The following is a 20174-nucleotide window of genomic DNA, read 5'->3' as shown; positions in this document are numbered from 1 at the left end:
GGTTTTCTTCTCTCATCATGCCAGAACTGACAGGATTTCCGGGTATTGAAGTGATAGTTTCCCTTTGTTTTACTCTTCTGCTAATGACTTGGTTTCTGTGAAGGTGGCGAGAGCGAAGGAAGGAGCTGAAGATGAGGCAGTGACTCCGGGAGTGAGGGAGAGCACAAAGGGGCTGGCTGAGGCGGCACGGTGCTGGGTGATTTGGCGTGTTGGTCGGGAGAGCTTCTGTAATCCTGCAGATATTGTTGGTAGAGTGTCAGTAAGGGCTGGCAGAAGCTCTGCTTGTAGAGATACCTGGCTCGTCTGACGACCCTGGCTGTTGATCAGAGTCCTTGGGGGAACTTTGTAAGGAAACATACCAAGACCCAAGCTCCATTCCGAATTTACAAAAGAATTTCTGGCAGGTGAAGGCTGGAACTCTTTATTTGGGGAAGGAAAAAAAAAAAATACAGGGGCGCCTGGGTGGCTCAGTCGGTTAAGCGCCCGGCTTTGCTCAGGTCCTGATCTCACGGTTCACAGGTTCGAGCCCCGCGTCGGGCTCTGTGCTGACAGCTCAGAGCCCGGAGCCTGCTTCAGATTCTGTATCTCCCTCTCTCTCTCTGCCCCTCCCCTGCCCTCGCTCTCTCTCTCTCTCTCTCTCTGTCTCTCTCAAAAATAAATAGAAAAAAAAATTAAGAAGAATACACTCATATTTCAAAGTTCTGTGCACTTGCAAATAGCTGAAAAGAATGGGAAACATTTATTTATAAATACATTTCTTTCTCCTTCAACCTTTTTTTTTTTGAGAGCTAGATTCTGTAATTTGATAAAGAATGGAATGAATTTGGGGTTCTGAATCAGAGAACCCTGATTCTCACTCTGATCCTCAATCTTGACTGCACTTGACCATACTCCTGTTCTGCAGTCATTGTGTGAGCAAGGAGTATGTGACATTATAGGAGTTGTGCCAGTTAAGTTTTCTTGTGGGAAATGAATGACAGTCTGAAATCGCTCTGTTTGGTGCAGCAGATGTAGATTATTGCAGAAATATTTTGAGATGTTCAGGGCACAATGTATGCTTTATTGCCTTTAGTCTGTCAGTATTCATTATTAAAAGTTGGTGCCTTTCCTGTGCTTGCGCTGGCAGTGGGTGGGCAAAAGGGAAGGTAGGAGGAGGTCAAAGTGAGAGGACGAAGGTATTTCTGGACAGAATCCTTACTTACCCTTTGGGTCCTTGACCTCATAGAACTCATTGTAATCTCCAGCTCTCCTCAGAATTCCATGCAGTTTGCTCTAGTTGGCTTCCCTTGTGGGACATTTTACATCAGACTAATTTGGCCTGACATCAAGGATATGGAAAAGGAGTGGAGATAGTTATTGAGGATCTTTTTCTAATCATCTCTTTGAACTTGGAGATGACTAGACTAAATGAAAAAATTAAATGTAGGTTAGATTTTATTGATAAGAAGAATGAACGTTTAGTGCTTTATCACCCCATCCTCTCCCTCTCCCCCTACAGACACACATGCTCTGAGGTTCTGCCTGAACAGTGAATTAAAGAAGGCAGAGGGGGAAAAAGTTTTATTTGGAAAGAATGGTAATGATGGAACAGGGTCTTGACTGACTGGAACCAGTTTGGTGGGGAAATACAGTTGTTTTAAATAATCTAGTTTATCATGTCATTTGCTCGCTCTTTTTCACAAAGGACAAACCTGTGCCTTTAAAAGTGTTTAGATTTAGCTATAAAATCATTTTTTGATTCATAGATAGTAAGAGATGAGGTGATATGAATTCTGGGTCACTGTGGATCTGTTAGAAAACAAAAAATGTTCACTGAAAATTGAGATACAATGACAGCAAAGGATTTGCCCATTACCTATTCTAATCAAAGGAGTAAGTTCATTATCATTAGAATAATTTCACCAAAATATAAATTCTTGTATAATCCTCTTTTGTTCCCTTCAAACAGCAGATGTTGAATGCTTTCTGTACGTCAGGCACAAAGAATACAAAGTGCTCTTTCCCTGGGGACTCTTAACAGACTAGTGGAGAAGACCTAAACATGAATATGATCTGGAAGCAATTTAGGAGGAAAATTTTATTTGAGCATTAAGAGCAGGTGTCTAAATCAGCCTATGCATAAAGGGGAGATTTCCTGGATGAAGTAATATTTTAGGTCAGAACAGATTATTTAGGACTTATTGGGGAATACCCTGATTAGGTTTACAGTATATGCAAAGGCAAGGAGGAGTTACAGAGAGTGACTATCTCCAGACTACAAATTTTGACTGGAGCTGAAGGATGAGTGTGGTAGAGGTAGTTTAGAGGTCTTTGTGGCAGGAACTCTCTGTGTAAGCCAATTTGAACTTTTTCCTGAAAGCCATAGAGACCTGTTCAGTAATTTTTGACAGAGAGAACAGCTGATCACATTTCAGTTTTAGAAAGTTTACTTTAGTATCAGGATCCAGCTCTGGTGTAGTGGGGAGACTAGTGAAGGGGTCATTCACTGATGTGTCAGAGATGTGTCAGGTTAGAACCTGAACCAAAGGTAATGATAGTGGGAATGGAGAGAAGAGATTCCTGACATTTTAAGGAAACCCATGTAAGATTTGATGATGTCCCATAGTTCGGTGTATTATGTGAATATGGAGTACATGGAACTTAAGCTATGAGTATGGAAGTAGCCACTGAGGGAGGTCTGTAAGTTGGAAGATAGCAGAGGGCCTAGACATAACAAAGTGCTGGAGAATACATATTTAAATCTGGAGTAGAGAAAAGTACAGCTTGAGAAGGAATGGACAGGATAGGAAGAAAACCAGGATGGAGCGTGACATGGAAACTGACAAGAAATATAAGGAGACAGTTGTCAGCAGTGTTAGTTGCTTTAGAGTGGTCATATATAATATTTTAAAAAGCTAGGAAACATAAGTTAAGAATATTAAAGTTAAGCAGGTATTCAAAGTAAGGTTTAAAAAGAAGGCACAGACTGGCACACTAGTAAGATTTGTGTGTGTGTGTGTGTGTGTGTGTGTGTGTGTGTGTTTTCATTTGTAATCTTCAAAGGCTCTTTGAACCAAACCTCTTTTCTTTCCTATTTTGAATGGTCGAGGGAATAATGTTTGTGCATGGTTGAAAAGTAAGCTCTACCATGGTGAAAATTACATATAACACGTTGATGCCTTGCCAAACTTTTGAAGATGGAAATCTAATCTGTTTGTTTTGGGGCATCTCTGTAAGGAAGCATCTTTAAAACTGAGAAATAAGGGGTGCCTTGGTGGCTCAGTTGGTTAAGCATTTGACTTCGGCTCAGGTTTGTGGGTTTGAGCCCTGCATCAGAGAGGCTCTCTCTCTCTCTCTCTCAAAATAAATAAACTTATAAAAAATGAAATAATATAGGGGCACCTGGGTGGTTCAGTGGGTTAAGTATCTGACTCTTGATTTGGGCTCAGGTCTTGGTCTTGTGGTTCGTGGGCTCTAGTCCTATGGTGGGCTCTGTGCTGACAGTGAGGAGCCTCCTTGGGATTCTCTCTCCTCTCCCTGGCTTTCCCCTGCTCTCTCTCTCAAAATAATCTTTTAAAAAATGAGTTAATGTAAATCAGCTTTCACTTCTCATTAAGCACATACTTGTATGATTCCTTATTGACCTGCTTTGTATTTCCAGTTCCTGAATTTTCAGTTTATATTTCTCATAATTTTAACAACTTTATTGAAATCTTGTTTGAACAGTCATTATCTAAATATATACCTTAAAATTTTCTTCTTTCTACAGACTTATAATTCTGAAAGGCAGACTTATATAGATTTTTGCTGACTTAATAAATGCCGCTATAAACCATTTTTTTAAAAAAGAAATTTAAGAATTTATTTGTAGATAATCTCTCTACCCAACATGGGACTTGAACTTACAACTTCCGCAATCAATAGTCACATGCTTTACCAACTGTATTTATAAAAATGACATAATTAGAAAACAGCTATGTTATTTAATTATGTAACAAAAGGTTGACTTAATTTTAAGTTCTGAAGACTAGCTTAAAATGTCTGATTTTTAAAATTTACTTTGTTTTAGGGAATGATTTTGACTATAGACTAGGAAGACACAATATACTAGATTTTTAAATAAGATGTGTATATGTATGTATATGTATATATTGGAGTGTGTGTGTGTGTATATATGTGTATAAAAATACACACACAAACAGAATACTACTCGGCTATAAAAAAGGATGAGATCTTGCCATTTGCTACAACATGGATGGACCTAGGGGGTATTATGCTATGTGAAATAAGTCAGAGAAGGACAGATACCATATGATTTCACTTACATGTACAATCAAAAAAACAAAACAAATGAGCAAGTAAATGGTGAACAAATATGAAACAACTTATAAATATAGAGATCAAACTTCCTGTTGCCAGAGGGAAATGTTGGGGGATGGTCTAAAAAGCAAAGGGGGCTTTATGAGGATTAAACTTCCAGTTACAATGTAATCATGAGGATGAAAAGTACAGCATAGAAGTCAATAATATTGTAGTAACATTGCATGGCAACAGATGGTGACTCCGCTTACTGTGTTAGGCATTGTGTGATATATAGAATTGTCCAGTCGTGATGTTGTACACCTTAAACTAATATAACATTGTATGTCAACTATACTTCAGTAGTAAAAATAAAAAACCCATTCTCAAGAATACCAAAAACCTATCTTTGGTAATTGGAACTTTATTTCTTTTGAAAATTAAAATAGTTTTATTTTTTTATTTATAAAAGTGACATAATTCAGAGTGCAAAAAATATATAAGGAATGAAGTAAAACTCAACAGTCCCAGCACCTTGATTGTAGTTGTGAGCAGTGTGCTGTATCCTTTCCAAAGGTTGGCTGGCTAACTGATTTGTGTGTCTTTGTCTTTCTGCCATCTATCTATTAATATTTGATTGGCTAAATGAGATTTAGTGATTTAGTAATTTAGATTTGCATCTTTTTCCCTCCGCCTTCTACTTTGTTTTAAAATAAGTTCTGGTTAGCAAATTCAAATAGTCCAGCCAAAGGGAGATGAGGAATAAGCAAGCAAGTTTTATTTATTTATTTTTATTCATTCATTTATTTTGAGAGAGAGAGAGAGGAAAGGGCAGAGAGGGAGAATCCTAAGCATATTCCTCACTGTCAGCACTGAGCTGGATGTAGGGCTGGAAATCAGGAACCGTGAGATCGTGACCTGAGCTGAAGACAGACGCTTAACTGAGCTACCCAGGTGCCCCAAGAATAAGCAAGTTTTATATGTGAGGAAACTTGGTGCTTGGTGGTACAGAAGAAGGAACAGTAGAATTGGATATAAAAGACCTGAGTAACTTTGTACTCACCACAGTTTATAATCATAACATTTTTGGAGTCAGATGATTTGACTAATTAATGTCCTTGTCACTGTAAGCTCTGTTTTAAAGGCAGCAACCTAAGTCTCCTTTTACCTACTGAAGTCTACTATACACTTTCAGGATTGAGTAAAGGAATGAATGGATTTGTGTGGGGAGGCCATAGCTTATTAGCTATATTACTTGCTCAAAACATTTAACTTCTTTTCAGCCTGTTTTGTTGTCCACAAAGAAACAACCTACTTCACGGGGTTGTTGCAAGAACCAAATTAGGTAACATTTGTGAATAATAATAATCTTACATAGTATTTGTTTTACAGTTTTCAAAAGGTATACAAGTCTAAAATTATTGTTATTTTGGTAACTATAGCATCTAACACAAAAAGCTAGATTATTATCATAAATGGGAAATAATCTATTTCAGGTTTTTTGGTCCATATTTTTAATTCCAAAGGAATATTGTAATTTACAATTTTATTTTTTAATTTTTAAAATGTTTATTTTTGAGAGAGAGAGAGAGAGAGAGAGAGAGATGGTGTGAGTGGGGGAGGGTCAGAGAGAGAGGGGGACACAGAATCCAAAGTGGGCTCCAGGCTCTCGGCTGTCAGCACAGGGCCTGACGCCAGATTCAGACTCACGAACGGTGAGATCAGACCTGAGCCAAAGTCGGACACCCAACTGACTGAGCCACCCAGGTTCTCCTAGTTCACAATTTTAAAGGTACAAAAGGAAATATGTCTTCCCAAGTCACTATTACCTTATATATCCTTTCAGAGTTATGTATATAAACAAGGTTATAAGTACTATTTTTTCATTTTTCACAGAAAGGATTCTATATGCAATCTTTTGTATCTTGCTATTTTCACGTTACTATTTTGGAGATCATTCTTTTTTTGAGAGAGAGAGAGAACATCAGGAGGGGCACAGAGGATCCAAAGCCAGCTCTGCCCTGACAGCAACAAACCATGAGATTGTGACCTGTCCCTAAGTTGGACTGAGCCACCCAGGCACCCCTGGAGATCATTCTATATCAGTACATATATACATAGTATGGTTGTAGAATTTTCATCATTTATTCAACTAATTATGTGCTAGTAGTATTACAGATACTAGGTCTGTAATATTCAACAAACCAGATAAAAATCCCTGACCTCATGGAACATATTTAGTGTTCTAGTAGTCCACTGTTTGATGTATCATTATTTAACCAATTTCATATTGATGAACATTTAGGTTGTTTCTAATCTTTTACTGTTATAAGTAATGCTGCAGTGATTAAACTTGTATTAATGCCATTTCACATGTGAAAGTTTTTCCTGTAAGATCAATTCTCAAAAATGAGATTGCTGGGTCAAAGTGTAAATAATACAAGGGGATTTGTCAGCTCAGTCACAAACGGATGATTGCCATTCTATAGGGAAGTTTTTGTACATGGAAGGTGCTTATGGTTTTGATTTGAAAACTGAATTCTATCTTTGGGTTAAGTGATTTAACAGTTTTGGGATTAAGGTAAATTGCCATTCATAGCTTTAACATATATTAATGAGTGCCTCTTAGGTGCTCAGCTCTGTGTTACAGTGCTAGGTCTGTAGTGGTAAACAGATGCAAGGCCTGTCCTTTAAGCTGGTGTTGGTAAGATATTTTAATTCAAATAAACACTCAGATAAATGTGTAATTACAAACTCACAGGTTCTGAGAGAGAGAGAGAGAGAGAGACAGAGAGAGAACATAAGTATAAGGAGACCAGATCTAGGGTGGTTGATGGGTGGATGGGTAGGTAATCAAAGACCCTTTCTGAGATCTAAGTGATGTGTAGGTATTAATTTGTGGAAGGCAGTGTTTGTGTACAGAATATTCTGGGGAGAGGGAACATTTTGGGTAAAGACCCCGAGGTAGAGGGAACACTCAGGGCCTTGTATTCTATTTATTTATTTTTAATGTTTGTTTATTTTTGAGAGAGAGCGTGAGCAGGGGAGGGGCAGAGAGAGGGAGGCACAAAATCCAAAGCAGGCTGCAGGCTCCAAGCTGGCAGCACAGAGCCCTATGCGGGGCTTGAACTCATGCATCATGAGATCATGACCAGAGCTGAAGTCTGATGCTTAACCAACTGAGCTACCCAGGCACCCCAGGGCCTCATATATTTAATGAAGAAGCAAGCATCTTTTAGTCTTCAGCCTCTTACAGGTTTCTTAACTCTTCATTTTTTAAGCTTTGGTTTATTTCCTCAGCTATAAAATAAAGGACCATTTAAAATATTTATAGTATTATTTTTAAAGAATTCAAGATAATGAAAGTAAAGTTTCTGGGACTCTGCCTAGTATAAATACCATGTTCCTTGTCACAAAATTGGGCTAACTGGGGCACCTGGGTGGCTCAGTCAGTTAAGCGTCTGGCTTTGGCTCAGGTCATGATTTCACGGTTCATGGGTTCGAGCCCCATACCGGGCTCTGTGCTGACAGCTAGCTCAAGGCCTGGAGCCTGCTTCGGATTCTGTATCTCCCTCTCTCCCACACCCTCCCTTGCTCGAGCTGCCTCTGTCTCTCAAAAATAAATAAAATACATAAAAAAAATTTTTTTTAAAACAAAATTGGGCTAACTTACAAAATGCCATTAGTACTATAAAAGTGTATCTATATTCTATCATCTTTGACAACATTTTTGTTTTTAAGAATTTTTTGCTGGTTTAATGAAGTTCAAAATAGTGTTAGAAGTCACTTTAAAACCTGGTTTTTAAAAAAAAAAGTTGCTAGCAAGGCTGTATGCATTTTTCTATACTAAATTTTTATAATTATTCTATTCACATAGTGTTGTAAGTACATTATGATAATTTCTATGTCTATATTTTAATGTGATTTATTATTAAAACTTTACATTATTTTACTATTTAATGCTTTGCTTTTGTATATTATTACATCTTATACATTTAGATTTGAGATACTTGATTCTCTTTATCTAAAGTTATGATACTCCGTTTTATTTGTTTAATATCTTTAAAAATGTTTCTGTTTTTTTAATCCATTTGGAATCTACTAAAATGTATAATGGTGTGCTTTTGAATCTTAATTTGCTATTCTTACTCATTTGACCTCAGTATTTCTTTGAGAGAATTCTTCCATTATTTTAAAAACTTTTTCTGTATTTGAATTCTTTCTTGAAATTCTTATTTATCATTTTTTTAAGTTTTTATTTAAAACTTTAATATTAGTTTCAGGTGTACTATAAAGTGATTCAGTGCTTCCATGCAGCACCCTGTGCTCATTGTAACAAGTGCATTTCTTAATCCCCACCCCTCCACCAGTCTCCCCTCTGGTTACCGCGAGTTTGTTCTCGCAGTTAAGTGTCTGTTTCTTAGTTTGCCCCCACCCCATTTTCCCTCTGTGCTTGCTTGTTTTGTTTTTTAAATTCAACATATGAGTGAACTCCTATGATAGTTGTCTTTAGTATATTTGAATTTTTAAAATAATTTCATTCTGTGAAGATTCTTCTCTTTCATTACTTTTCACTGTTTTTAATATTAAGTGTTTTGGGGGGATATAGTATATACATACACACCTGCCACAAGTGCCATATAATGCTGTAAGTCCCATCAGGTTAGGGATGTTGTCACTTGTGCTTGTTGTGAACCTAGTGTTGTTTAGTAAATACTTAATACATACTTATCAAGTTAATATGCATTAAAATATACACACAAAATTAAACACCTTTTTTAAATGTTTATTTTTGAGAGAAGACAGAGTGAGAGGGGAAAGGGCAGAGAGAGGAAGACATAGAATCCGAAGCAGGCTCCAGGCTCTGAGCTGTCAGCACAGACCCGCCAGCACAGAGCCAGATGGGCACCCCCCCCCCCCCCCCAGCCAACTCACAAACCGTGAGATCAGCACCTGAGCCAAAGTCGGACGCTTAACCAACTGAACCACTCAGGCATCCCATATGCACATAATTTTTAGAAGTCTGGGTAGGTTTATTATTTTTGCTCTTTTATATATAACTTTTTTTAAGCTTGTTTATTTGTGGAGAAGACAGTATGTGCGGTTGGGGGGAGAGGCAGACAGCGAGACAGAGAGAAAGAGAGAGAGAATCCCAAGCATGCTCCATGCTGTTAATACAGAGCCCCATGTAGGGCTGAGAGAGCATGACTGAGCTGCAAACAAAAGGTTGTTTAACTGACTGAGTCACCCTGCCGCCCCTCTATTTTTTAATTGAAAAAACTTTTTTTATGTTTTATTTTTTATATTTGAGTGAGAGAGAGAGAGAGAGAGAGAGAGAGAGCGCGAGCATGAGCAGAGGAGGGGCAGAGAAACGGAGACAGAATCTGAAGTAGGCTCCAGGCTCCTTGGCTGTCAGCACAGAGCCTATGTGGGGCACGAACTCACCAGCAGGAAGATCATGGCCTGAGCAAAGTCAGACACCCAACTAACCTAGCCACCCAGGCGCCCCCCTTGTGCCCTTCTTTTTTAAAGAACTTTTAAGTTAACCTTATTTGAGATCATTGTAGATTCACGTACAGTTGTAAGTAATTCAGAAATGTAGTGTACTGTGACCCCATTTTTCCCAATGATATAATCTTATAAATATAACTAGTATTTCTACACTAGTGGAGTAAAGATGTAGAACTTTGCCATCACCACAAAGAGCCTTTATAAAAGCCCTACCCACTTTTCTCTATCCCGCCCTGCCCCTCCTTAACCTTTACAAGGCCTAATGTTCTTGTGTTATTTCTGTAATTTCGCCATTTAGAGAATCTTGTATATTGAGCAACTCTGTAAATATAGTAAACACAATTTAATTGTAGGGATGCCTGGGTGGCTCACTTGGTTAAGTGTCCGACTCTTGGTCTCTGTGCTGATAGTATAGAGCCTACTTCAGATACTCTGTCTCTGTCTCTCCCCCAGTTGTACTGCCTCTGTCTCTTTCAAAATAAATACACTTGAACTTAAATAAATAAATAAACTTAGAAAAATTGTGTACATTCAAATGGGCGAATTATATGATATCTGAATTATATTTCAGAAAAGCTGTTAACAAAAAAAAGAATGTTATGTGCTGTAATGTTATATAAACTATCATTTGTAGGGTCTTAATGTAAAATCTTGTCTCTTCATGCCTTTTACCTGTGGTTCAGTTGGATTGTTTGGTTTTTAACTTTTGAGCTTTGAGACTTATGTAGTCCAGATACTAGACCTTAGTTTGACATGTGATTTATAAATGTTTTCTTCCCATCTAAGGGTTTGTCTTTTTATCTTTTTAATAGAGTCTTTTGCATAGCAAATGTTTATAATTTTTATGAAGTCCACTTTATCAATTTTTTCTATTTAGAATGTGCTTTTAACATCAAATCTGTGTAGCTCTATATTGTGAATATTTTCTATTTTTCCTCCCTAAAAGTTTTGTGGTTTAATATTTTACATTTAACTCTATATGTTAGTTTCCTAGGGCTGGTGTAACATATTCCACAACCTTGGTGGCTTATAATAACGTTATTTTCATGTAGTTTTGGAGGCTAGAAGTCTGAAACCGGTTTCCGTTGGCCAGAATCAAGGTGCTGGCTAAGGCCTTCTGAGGTCCTTCAGAGACACTGCTCCAGTCTCTGTCCATCGTAACATGACCTTCTGTTTGTCTGTGTCAAATCTCCCTTTGCCTCTGTTACAGAGTTGCTTGTGATGGCATTTAGGACCAACATGGATAATGCCAGCTTACTTCCCCATCCCCAAATCCCTAACTTTAATCAGGTCTGTTGCAATATTAGGTAATAATCACTTGTTCTGGGCATTAGAGAGTGAATATGTCTTTAAAAAGTGTTTTTTTTTAATGTTTTATTTATTTTAGAGAGAGAGAGATAGAGAGACAGAGTGACAAACAGATTGTGAGCAGGGGAGGGGCAGAGAGAGAGGGAGACGCAGAATCTGAAGCAGGTTCCAGGCTCTGAGCTGTCTGCATGGAAGCCTCATGTAAGGCTTGAACCCACCAGCTGTGAGATCATGACCTGAGGTGAAGTTGGAGGCTTAACTAACTGAGCCACCCAAGTGCCCCTAAAGTGAATATGTCTTTATATGGCAATTTCCCAATTTACTACAGTCTGGGATCTGTTTTTTGTATAATATGGCAGACTTAGATTGAGGTTCATTTTTGTGCCTATGGATGTCCAGTTGCTCTAACATCATTGAAGTCTGTCTTTCCTCCATTTTAATCACTTGTTGCACCTTTGTTGATCACTTTTGCTTTTTTTTTTTTTTTTAATTTTAAGTAAACTCTGCCACCCACACATGGGCCTTGTACTCAAAACCCCGAGAATCAAGAGTCACATGCTTTGCTGACAACCAGCCAGGCATCCCAGTCATTTTTGCTTTTTAAGATATAGTCTTGCCAGTCTTTAAGAAGTTTCTAATAAAGCCCTGTTTTGCCTTTATTACTTTATTATGTGTATTTCCACTAAAAATCTTTATGTGTATATTTTGAATAAAGTTCTGAGTTAATTTTAAACCTGATTACTTTTTAAGTTTTTTATATGAATATTTTTCACTGTCTTTTACACTATTAGTAATCTTTAGTAATGTTATTACTATTTGGAGAGTTTATATTGTACAGTTGTTATATGTTGTAAGTTTGGAGGTTAATTGAAGATTTTCTAACAAAACAGTTTTGTCATCCAAAGTGATTTTTATTTTTTGCTTTTCTATATTTTTTCCCTTAAATCTTGTCTTCCTAGCCATTGCCAATATTTTTGAAAGTAGTAAATAGAAATTGCTGTATTTGTTGCTACTTTTTAGTAGAATTTCACTCAACATTGAAACATGTTTGTACTTTATAAAAATAGAATCATGCAGTTGTACTCTCTTTCATCTGGCTTCTTAAGCTGAACATTATGTTCATTCACATTCATTTTCATTATAGTATCTTATAGTTTTCGTTTTGTGAATATGCTATAATTTATTTATTCTTCTGTTGATAGACTGTTGAGTAATTTTCAGCTTTTGGTTATTAGCAGTAGTGTGGCTATGAACTTTCTAGGAACTTTCTTCAGATCATATTTGCAGTTCTATTGGGGATAAACTTTGGAATGGAATTACTAGTGAGTATTGTCAGTGTTCCAAATGGTTGTATTAATTTTCCAAATGGTTTTGTCAGTTTACAGTCTCATAGATTGAATGAGAGTTTAGGTTGGCTCACATCTTCCCCAACGCTTGGGATTTTCCACCTTTTTCATTTTAGTTATTCTGTTATGTATGTAATGTTATTACATTTTTATTATTTTAGTTATTTAATCAGTAAGTGGGCTTTGAAGTTTTGCTTTATTTTATCCCCTCCTTCTAAATACAGCATTTGTGCATCTTGGTTAAGATCTTCTAATGTTCTGTGTTTATATTTTATTTACAATTGTTAAATTAGCATATTGACTAATTTGCCTTCTAATTGTTACTGTTCTACTTGATTTCTTTCACTCAAGCATCATCATTCATTGATGATACGTGATTATCTCTTGTAATGAATTTTGCTGGTATGAACTTCGTTGACATTTTTCAGTTCTTTAGAGAGGAAAGTTTAGCTTAATAGTTTGGTGACAGTTTTGCTTTCATCTTTTTATTATTTCTCTTTGGTAGCTTATTAGACTCGGCGTCTCTAATATTACTTATCCATCTCTTTCTTCTCTCTTTTTCTCTGAACACTCGTTTAAATGTTTTTATTTCTCTAGATTGCTTCTTTAGTGCTCTTTTGCACTTTATCTGCTATCCATATTTTCTTCCCTAATTTCCAGATCCATATATCCAGTTCTTTACTGGATATCATGCATTGAAATTTTGTAGGCACTTTGAACTTGGACTTCTCTATCTTTCCTCTGTCAAACCAACTTTCCTAATATTTCTTAACTTGGTTAATACAGTCACCTTTTACTAAGTCTTCTAGGTTAGAAATGCTTATTTTTCTTATTCTCCCACAGTTATTCTCAAAAAATTCTGTTGATTTTATTTTTTAATATAGGAAGCTCCTTGAGTACTGAGTCTCCAAAATAGAAATCCTGTTTCTCATACTCCTGCCTTAGTGCAGACATTATCATGGTCTAGACTATGGCTCCAGTTAGTCTTTTGTTTTGTTTTTTGTTTTCTAGTTTTGAATTTTTGATTTGTTTCTGATTCATCCTCCCTTCTTTTTTTTCTTCTTTTACAGTCCCTTTGATTAGAGTGCAAACACTGAAAAAAAGAATTTAAGTTAAAAATTTATTCAAAACTTAACAAAATATAGATCATTAAATTTTAGTTTTTGAACAATTGAATTTACAAATGATGGTTTTGTAACTTTGTAAGTTTTATACTTTCTGAAATTATTAAACCTTTAAACAGCACTCAGGCTTTTAGGATGCCCTCTCTTTACAAATGATTTTGATAAATATTGACAAATTGTTCCCCAGAAATATAGAGCACTCATTTCCTTTTATCTCTTTAACACTGGTTATTATTTTTAAAACTAGTTTTTAGTTTAACAGCTGGAAGATAGTATCTCGGTCATGTTTACTTTGCATATTTTTACTCCATGTTATAATGAAATTTTTAATATTTTAATTTGTGGTCTTAATTGGTAATCATATCAAATGTTATGTTAGTGATATTAGCTACTATTTATGGAATACTTTCCTAACTCAAAAATACTGTGATAAGTATTTTACTGTATTATCTATTTTAATCCTCTGATTAAGCTAGATATCTATCAACTGTAGATACCTTTATCATTTTGTGGGTGAGGGAACTGATTGTAAGGGAAAAACTGACTTGTTGAATGCTGCATAGTTAGGAAACAGTTCCTGTGATCTGTTATTATACTAGTTGCTCTCAACTTTTGTTAGATGAGGAAGATTGAGTATTTCCACTTATAGGGGATTGGATCAAATGTATATGGACTTCAGATCCCATATATGGATGGCTATGATTTATCTAGTTTTTTTTTTTTAAAGCAAAATGATCAAGTGGGTATTTGGTTAGGTTAGGAGAGAAGAAAGAGTTTAGTGAGTTTGTTTCTAATTAGAATGTTTAGAGATATTTAGAGCTGGAAGGATCCTTAAATATTTCTCAAACTATTATTTCATTGCTCACTGTTGTGGGAAATTTTCATATTTCTTGACAACATAAGTTTGGGCAATACTTACATTTTCCCAAGCAGAGAAATTTTAACTTTGTTTATCCTAGAATTTCCCAAATCAATTTGTGCACAATTTTGTGGTAGACCTATTCATATTCATGTCTTATGGAATATCTTGAAATACATCAGTTTGAGACAAAAGCTGATGTGGTCTATTCTTTCATTTTATAAGGGAAGGAGAGAGATCCAATGTGGCTGAATATTTTGCTTGAGATCACAATGCCACTAAATGACACAGTTAAGATAATGACACAGTTTAGGATAAGCCAATCATTTTTTTGTGCCAGTGTCCTCTGATAATGTTACATAATGTTATACTTATTTTTCATATATTATGTTAAAAAGTTTAAAGCATAATTGAGTGTGGTTTCTTTTATATATTTCCATCCAGTTCAGTTGTTAGCCTTATACTCTGAGAAGTACACGTACAGTTTTTAAAATTCTGCAGTTTATGGACATATGAATAGCCTACCTCATTTAGCATTGAATATATATCCAAAACCACTTGTTTGTGTTTAATCATTGAAATGAAAAGAGTCTTTTTCCTATAGTTAACATGTCACAAATGTTTGGTCTAGTTTCTGTAGAAAATGTTTCCTGACTGCAATGAGAGAAAGCGGAATACATTGTCCCCTCTGTCGTGGAAATGTGACTAGAAGAGAGAGAGCATGTCCTGAACGGGCCTTAGACCTTGAAAATGTCATGAGGAAGTTTTCTGGTAGCTGCAGATGCTGTGCAAAACAGGTAGAGTAACTGTGACATACCTCTTTGAAAATGAAGGTTCTACTCTACTTTGAAAATAAATTCCTGTTTTGAGTTTCCTCGGTAGATGCTGGTTTAAAGAGAAGGAAGTTACTTAAATTAGGTGGAAAGGTAAAAAAAAAAAAAAAAGCAACAAAAAACCCCACCTGATTATGGATTTTACAGATTACAAATGTATTGAGAACAGAGACTAAAAGATACAGTCTGAATTTGTCATAATTTTTATTATGGCATCTCTCTCAATGTAATTGCTTCTTGATTACTTACTAAATAAACTAAATTAGCAAACTGGCAGTTAACTCATTAAACCCCATTCTGGTACAAATTCTGATAGTAGCATCAGTATTGCAGTTTTGTACATAGAAATGGGCCAAATAGAAGAAGTCTCTAGTTGCCCACTTTGGTCGTGTATTTATGTGTTTAAGAAATTATAAAATATTTTGCAAAAGACTAATTAATTTTTAAGGAACAGGTGAGAACATCAGGTGTTGGCAGATAACTGGCATTAATTCTCCAGTGTGGATTTTATTGTCACTTGGAGAGAGAGTGAAATAGTGAGGGGTGGTTAGGCTTTGAGTATATCCATGTGTCTGTGGATTTATTGCAGCTACTTTTTCAAACAGCTAATAAAGTCAGTGAGCAAAACCAGTTGCTATTTCATGCATTCACACAAGTCAGATCTGCTTTTCCATCTTTGAGGGAGGTGTTAACTGACAGGGCAATGAAGTGAAGCTAGAAAACACTTGAGAGATTCTGGCTCTGCTGCTCAGTGAGAAACTGAAAAATGTTCCAAGTGTTAACCTGGGAACCTAATTTTTTTTAAAGCACTTTCTAACTCTGCCAAGTTCCAGTGAAGAATAAAGATATGCCCAATACTTTGAGGCAGCGTATTACTGCTTTTAATGTATTTTTTTTGTCTATTAATAATAGTAGAGTTTCAATTGTAAATTTATTTGCTAGCATTTTTTTGCAGTGAGTTCATGTCTGCATCTGATAGAAACTTATTACTTATTTTCAGCTTCTTCTTAAGAATTAAATCATTTACTTAAAAAAATCTTGTTTAAATGGAATATTAAGTTGGCAATGTTTGTTTTTTACCTGTTGACAATATCTCAAATCTTATGACTTCTATTTATAATTTAAAGTCACATTACATTTTGATCAATAATTTACAGATTAAATTCTATCGCATGAGACATCATTACAAATCTTGTAAGAAGTATCAAGATGAATATGGTGTTTCCTCTATCATTCCAAACTTTCAGATCTCTCAAGATTCAGTAGGGAGCAGGTAAGCAATATTTATTCTTAAAAAGACTTTATAGTTGAAATGGGATTGTTTGGTGGAACTATGTGATAAGGTGTTTTTTGTTTTGGGGTGTGTGTGTGTGTGTTTTAATTTCCAAGTAATAGAACTGTAATATTTGTCTTCAAGCTTGCTTGACTTCTGTAAGATTGCATGGGGAGAGCAACTTCATGGTATACTTAGGCTTATGTTATTCAAAAATAATTCTTTAAAAAATCTACATTTCTTTGAATAAAAAACAAACATGAGAGTTGAAGGCTGTTTTCTTTTGCAATTGAAATTACTTGAAAACTAAAAATACCTTTCAACTAAAATCTTTTTTATTTGCTATTGAGAAATAGAGTTGTTTGAAATTTTAATTGTCTTAATAAAATGTCATATAAAAGCGAGACTTGGTACTATTAAATTCTTAGCTCTGTTTAGTCCCCCTCCTTTTTTAAACTAGATTTTGGTTTGATTTATATTTTATTGTCTGATGTATGTATAGTGAACATTTTTATGAAATATATTTTACACAGAATAGTGACCAAAATGCACATGTATGATCTTAACAATAGTGATAAGACAAATATCCAGTTGCCCACTAACCCCAATTAAAAAACAGAACATTCTTCAGGGTCTTAGAATCTTCTGTGACCCCATGTCCTTTTGAACTGCATACTCCCAGAGGTAACCACTCTCCTCTTTTTTAGGTTATTTATTCCCTTGCTTTTCTTTATAGTATTACCACCTATGCATGTATCCCTAAACAGTGAAGTGCTTAATTTTTAAAAACTCAATAGCAGGCACACACATAGTTGTGTAAGGAAAGGCAGTATTGGCAACATTCTAGAAAGGCTTCCAAGAGACAATGTGTTAAACAGTCTCAAGATTTTATTTGAATAGTCTTTCATTTCATGTGTTGCTAATTTTCAGTAATTAACCACTCTTAAGCACTCATACTGTTGGCTTTTCTACTCGTTTGAAACTATTCTAGTGTGGGGCGCCTGGGTGGCTCAGTCCGTTAAGCCTCCGACTTTGGCTCAGGTCAGATCTCACGTTCCTGGGTTCGAGCCCCGCGTCAGGCTCTGTGCTGACAGCTAGCTCAGAGCCTGGAGCCTGCTTCTGGTTCTGTGTCTCCTTCTCTCTCTGCCCCTCCCCCTCTCATGTTCTGTCTCTCTCTGGTATCAAAAATAAATAAAAAACATTAAAAAAAATTAAAAAAAAAAGAAACTATTCTAGTGTTTAGTAATTTTCTGATTACCCTATTCTACAATTTAAAAAAAATTTTTTTAAGCTTACTTATTTTGAAAGAGAACAAGCGGAGGAGGGGCAGGGGAAGAGAGGGTGAGAGAGAACCCCAAGCAGGCCCCACACTGCCAGTGCAGAGCCTCACATGGGACTCAGTCCCATGAACTGCGAGATCATGATCTGAGCTGAAATCAAGAGTCAGATGCTGAACTGCCTGAGCCACCCAGGTGCCACCCTACATTTTTTTAAAGTAGGCTCCATGCCCAATGTGGGGCTTGACCTCTTGGCCCAGAGATCGAATCACATGCTCAAAACTCTACTGACTGAGCCAGCCAGTCTCCCCGTAAGATTCTTTTTAGATTTTCATTTTGCTTAACATAGTGTCATTGGATGAAATAGGTCACTCCTATAATTTTTTTTTAAATCTCCAGTTCCTTCATGTCTGTGCTTTCTCTTATTGTACTTCTGCTGTATTGAAATTGCCCAACAATTCATTAGCCCAGTAGATTATTCTTAAGTGTGAGTCGATTTGTCTTGTTTAACATTGTATTTCCAGTGCTTAGCAAAGTTCCTAGTATGTATGATTTGTGCAGTCACTGCTTGTTAAAGGATCATAGTTTTGGGACGCCTGGGTGGCTCCATCGGTTAAGCCTCTGACTTCGGCTCAGGTCAGATCTCGCGTTCGTGGGTTCGAGCCCCGCGTCAGGCTCTGTGCTGACAGCTAGCTCAGAGCCTGGAGCCTGCTTTCGGTTCTGTGTCTCCTCTCTCTGCCCCTCCCCCTCTCATGCTCTGTCTCTTCTCTACCAAAAATAAAACATTAAGAAAAAAAAAATTAAAAAAAAAAAGGATCATAGTTTCTTCTCAGGAGCCTTGCCTTCTTCTCTCTTATTTCTCAAATCCAGTTTGATTCCTGATAGCATTGTTCCTCTTCTTCTAAAACTATTGTCACTTCCTTAGCTTAAGCCCTTATCAGCTCTCAACTGTCTCAACAGTCTTTTTGTGGGTGGTCCTCCTCTAATGTGTTTTATATGCTATTGCCAAATTGTTATTTCAGCAGTACATTTCTTATCTCTTTCTCCCTTAAACTTTCCTCCTTGTGCCTTGTCAATAACTTAACCATGCATAGCATTGTTTCTTATCCTAGGTTCCAAGGGCCACTAAGGACTCTCTGAGCTACCTGAACTGCCAAATGTTTTGTGTATGTGCATTGTTCTGGAGAAGTAATGCTGAGATTCTCTAGAAGTTCCATGATCTGAAATCCAACAACTGGTTTATAAGATAAAATTCTTTATTCTAAAGCCCTTTTTGATCTGGCACTTGTCTTGCCTTTTTTGGCCTTTTTCTTTCTTGGCTACCCATCATTGCATCATATGCCTTAGCCCTGTTGAATTCTTCATACCATGTCCTTATCATCCTTGAGAAGCAGTATAAGTTAGTGAGTTTTTTTTAAAAAATGAACCTTGGGGGCGCCTGGGTGGCTCAGTCGGTTAAGCCTCCGGCTTCGGCTCAGGTCAGATCTCACGTTTGTGGGTTCAAGCCCTGCGTCAGGCTCTGTGCTGACCGCTAGCTCAGAGCCTATAGCCTGCTTCCATTTCTGTGTCTCCTTCTCTCTCTGCCCCTCCCGCTCTCATGCTCTGTCTCTCTCTATCAAAAATAAATAAAACATTAAAAAAATTTTTAAAAAAATGAACCTTGGAGGGGCGCCTGGGTGGCCTAGTTGGTTAAATGTCCAACTTCGGCTCAGGTCATGATCTTACAGTTCGTGGGTTCGAGCCCCGCGTCTGGCTCTGCACTGACAGCTCAGAGCCTGGAGTCTGCTTTGGAGTCTGTGCCTGTCTCTCTCTCCCCTCCCCCAACATGTGCTCTGTCTCTCGCTCTTAAAAATAAACATTAAAAAGTATTAGATCTGTGGAATCTTTTCTGACCTCTAAAAGTTCTTCCTTTCTTTGTTCTCCAGCTAGATCCTCTAACACTTTATTTTATTTATTTATTTATTCTGTCTTTTTAAAATCTAGAATGAGCTTCTTGGTCTTATTCATTTTTATATCCTATGCAAAATTCTAATTGCAATGGAAAAAATAGGGTTTGTGTGTGGATTATTAGTAAGGAAAATGGTGACAGAAGGAAAAGAAGGTGTGTGTTTGTTTCTTTGATTTTACTGGTAGGAAATAGAAGATATGAGGCTAGAATATAGTCATGGTCTCGGGAGGAATGAGACAGTATGCTCAAATGAGGTAGTTTGAGGAGAATTTAGCAAAGGGACTGTTTTCAAGTAGTAGGTTGTTGGGTGCACTGTGTGAGCAGCTGTATCACAAGGAGTGGTGAGTGATTTACTCTGGCTCAGGGGAGGGGAGGAAATAGATCCCAGAACTTGGAGACAGAGAGCTGTATGGAGAG

The 20174-nt window shown here is 36.6% G+C and overlaps 1 protein-coding gene across 2 annotated transcripts in view; it reads left to right on the top strand.

The window, feature by feature from the left end:
- Positions 1–20174, top strand: part of RNF138 (ring finger protein 138) — a 33846-nt gene that overhangs the window by 1209 nt on the left and 12463 nt on the right. For both annotated transcript variants that reach the window (XM_029922576.1, XM_029922577.1), the window contains exons 3-4: positions 15058–15223; positions 16417–16532. In XM_029922576.1, coding sequence (XP_029778436.1) covers positions 15058–15223; positions 16417–16532 — 282 coding nt within the window. The remainder of the gene's footprint in view (positions 1–15057; positions 15224–16416; positions 16533–20174) is intronic.

Source organism: Suricata suricatta, chromosome 14, assembly GCF_006229205.1.
Source record: "Suricata suricatta isolate VVHF042 chromosome 14, meerkat_22Aug2017_6uvM2_HiC, whole genome shotgun sequence".
Lineage (NCBI taxonomy): Eukaryota > Metazoa > Chordata > Mammalia > Carnivora > Herpestidae > Suricata > Suricata suricatta.
The sequence above is the reverse complement of the archived record's forward strand: the minus strand, read 5'-3'. Positions and strand labels throughout refer to the sequence as shown.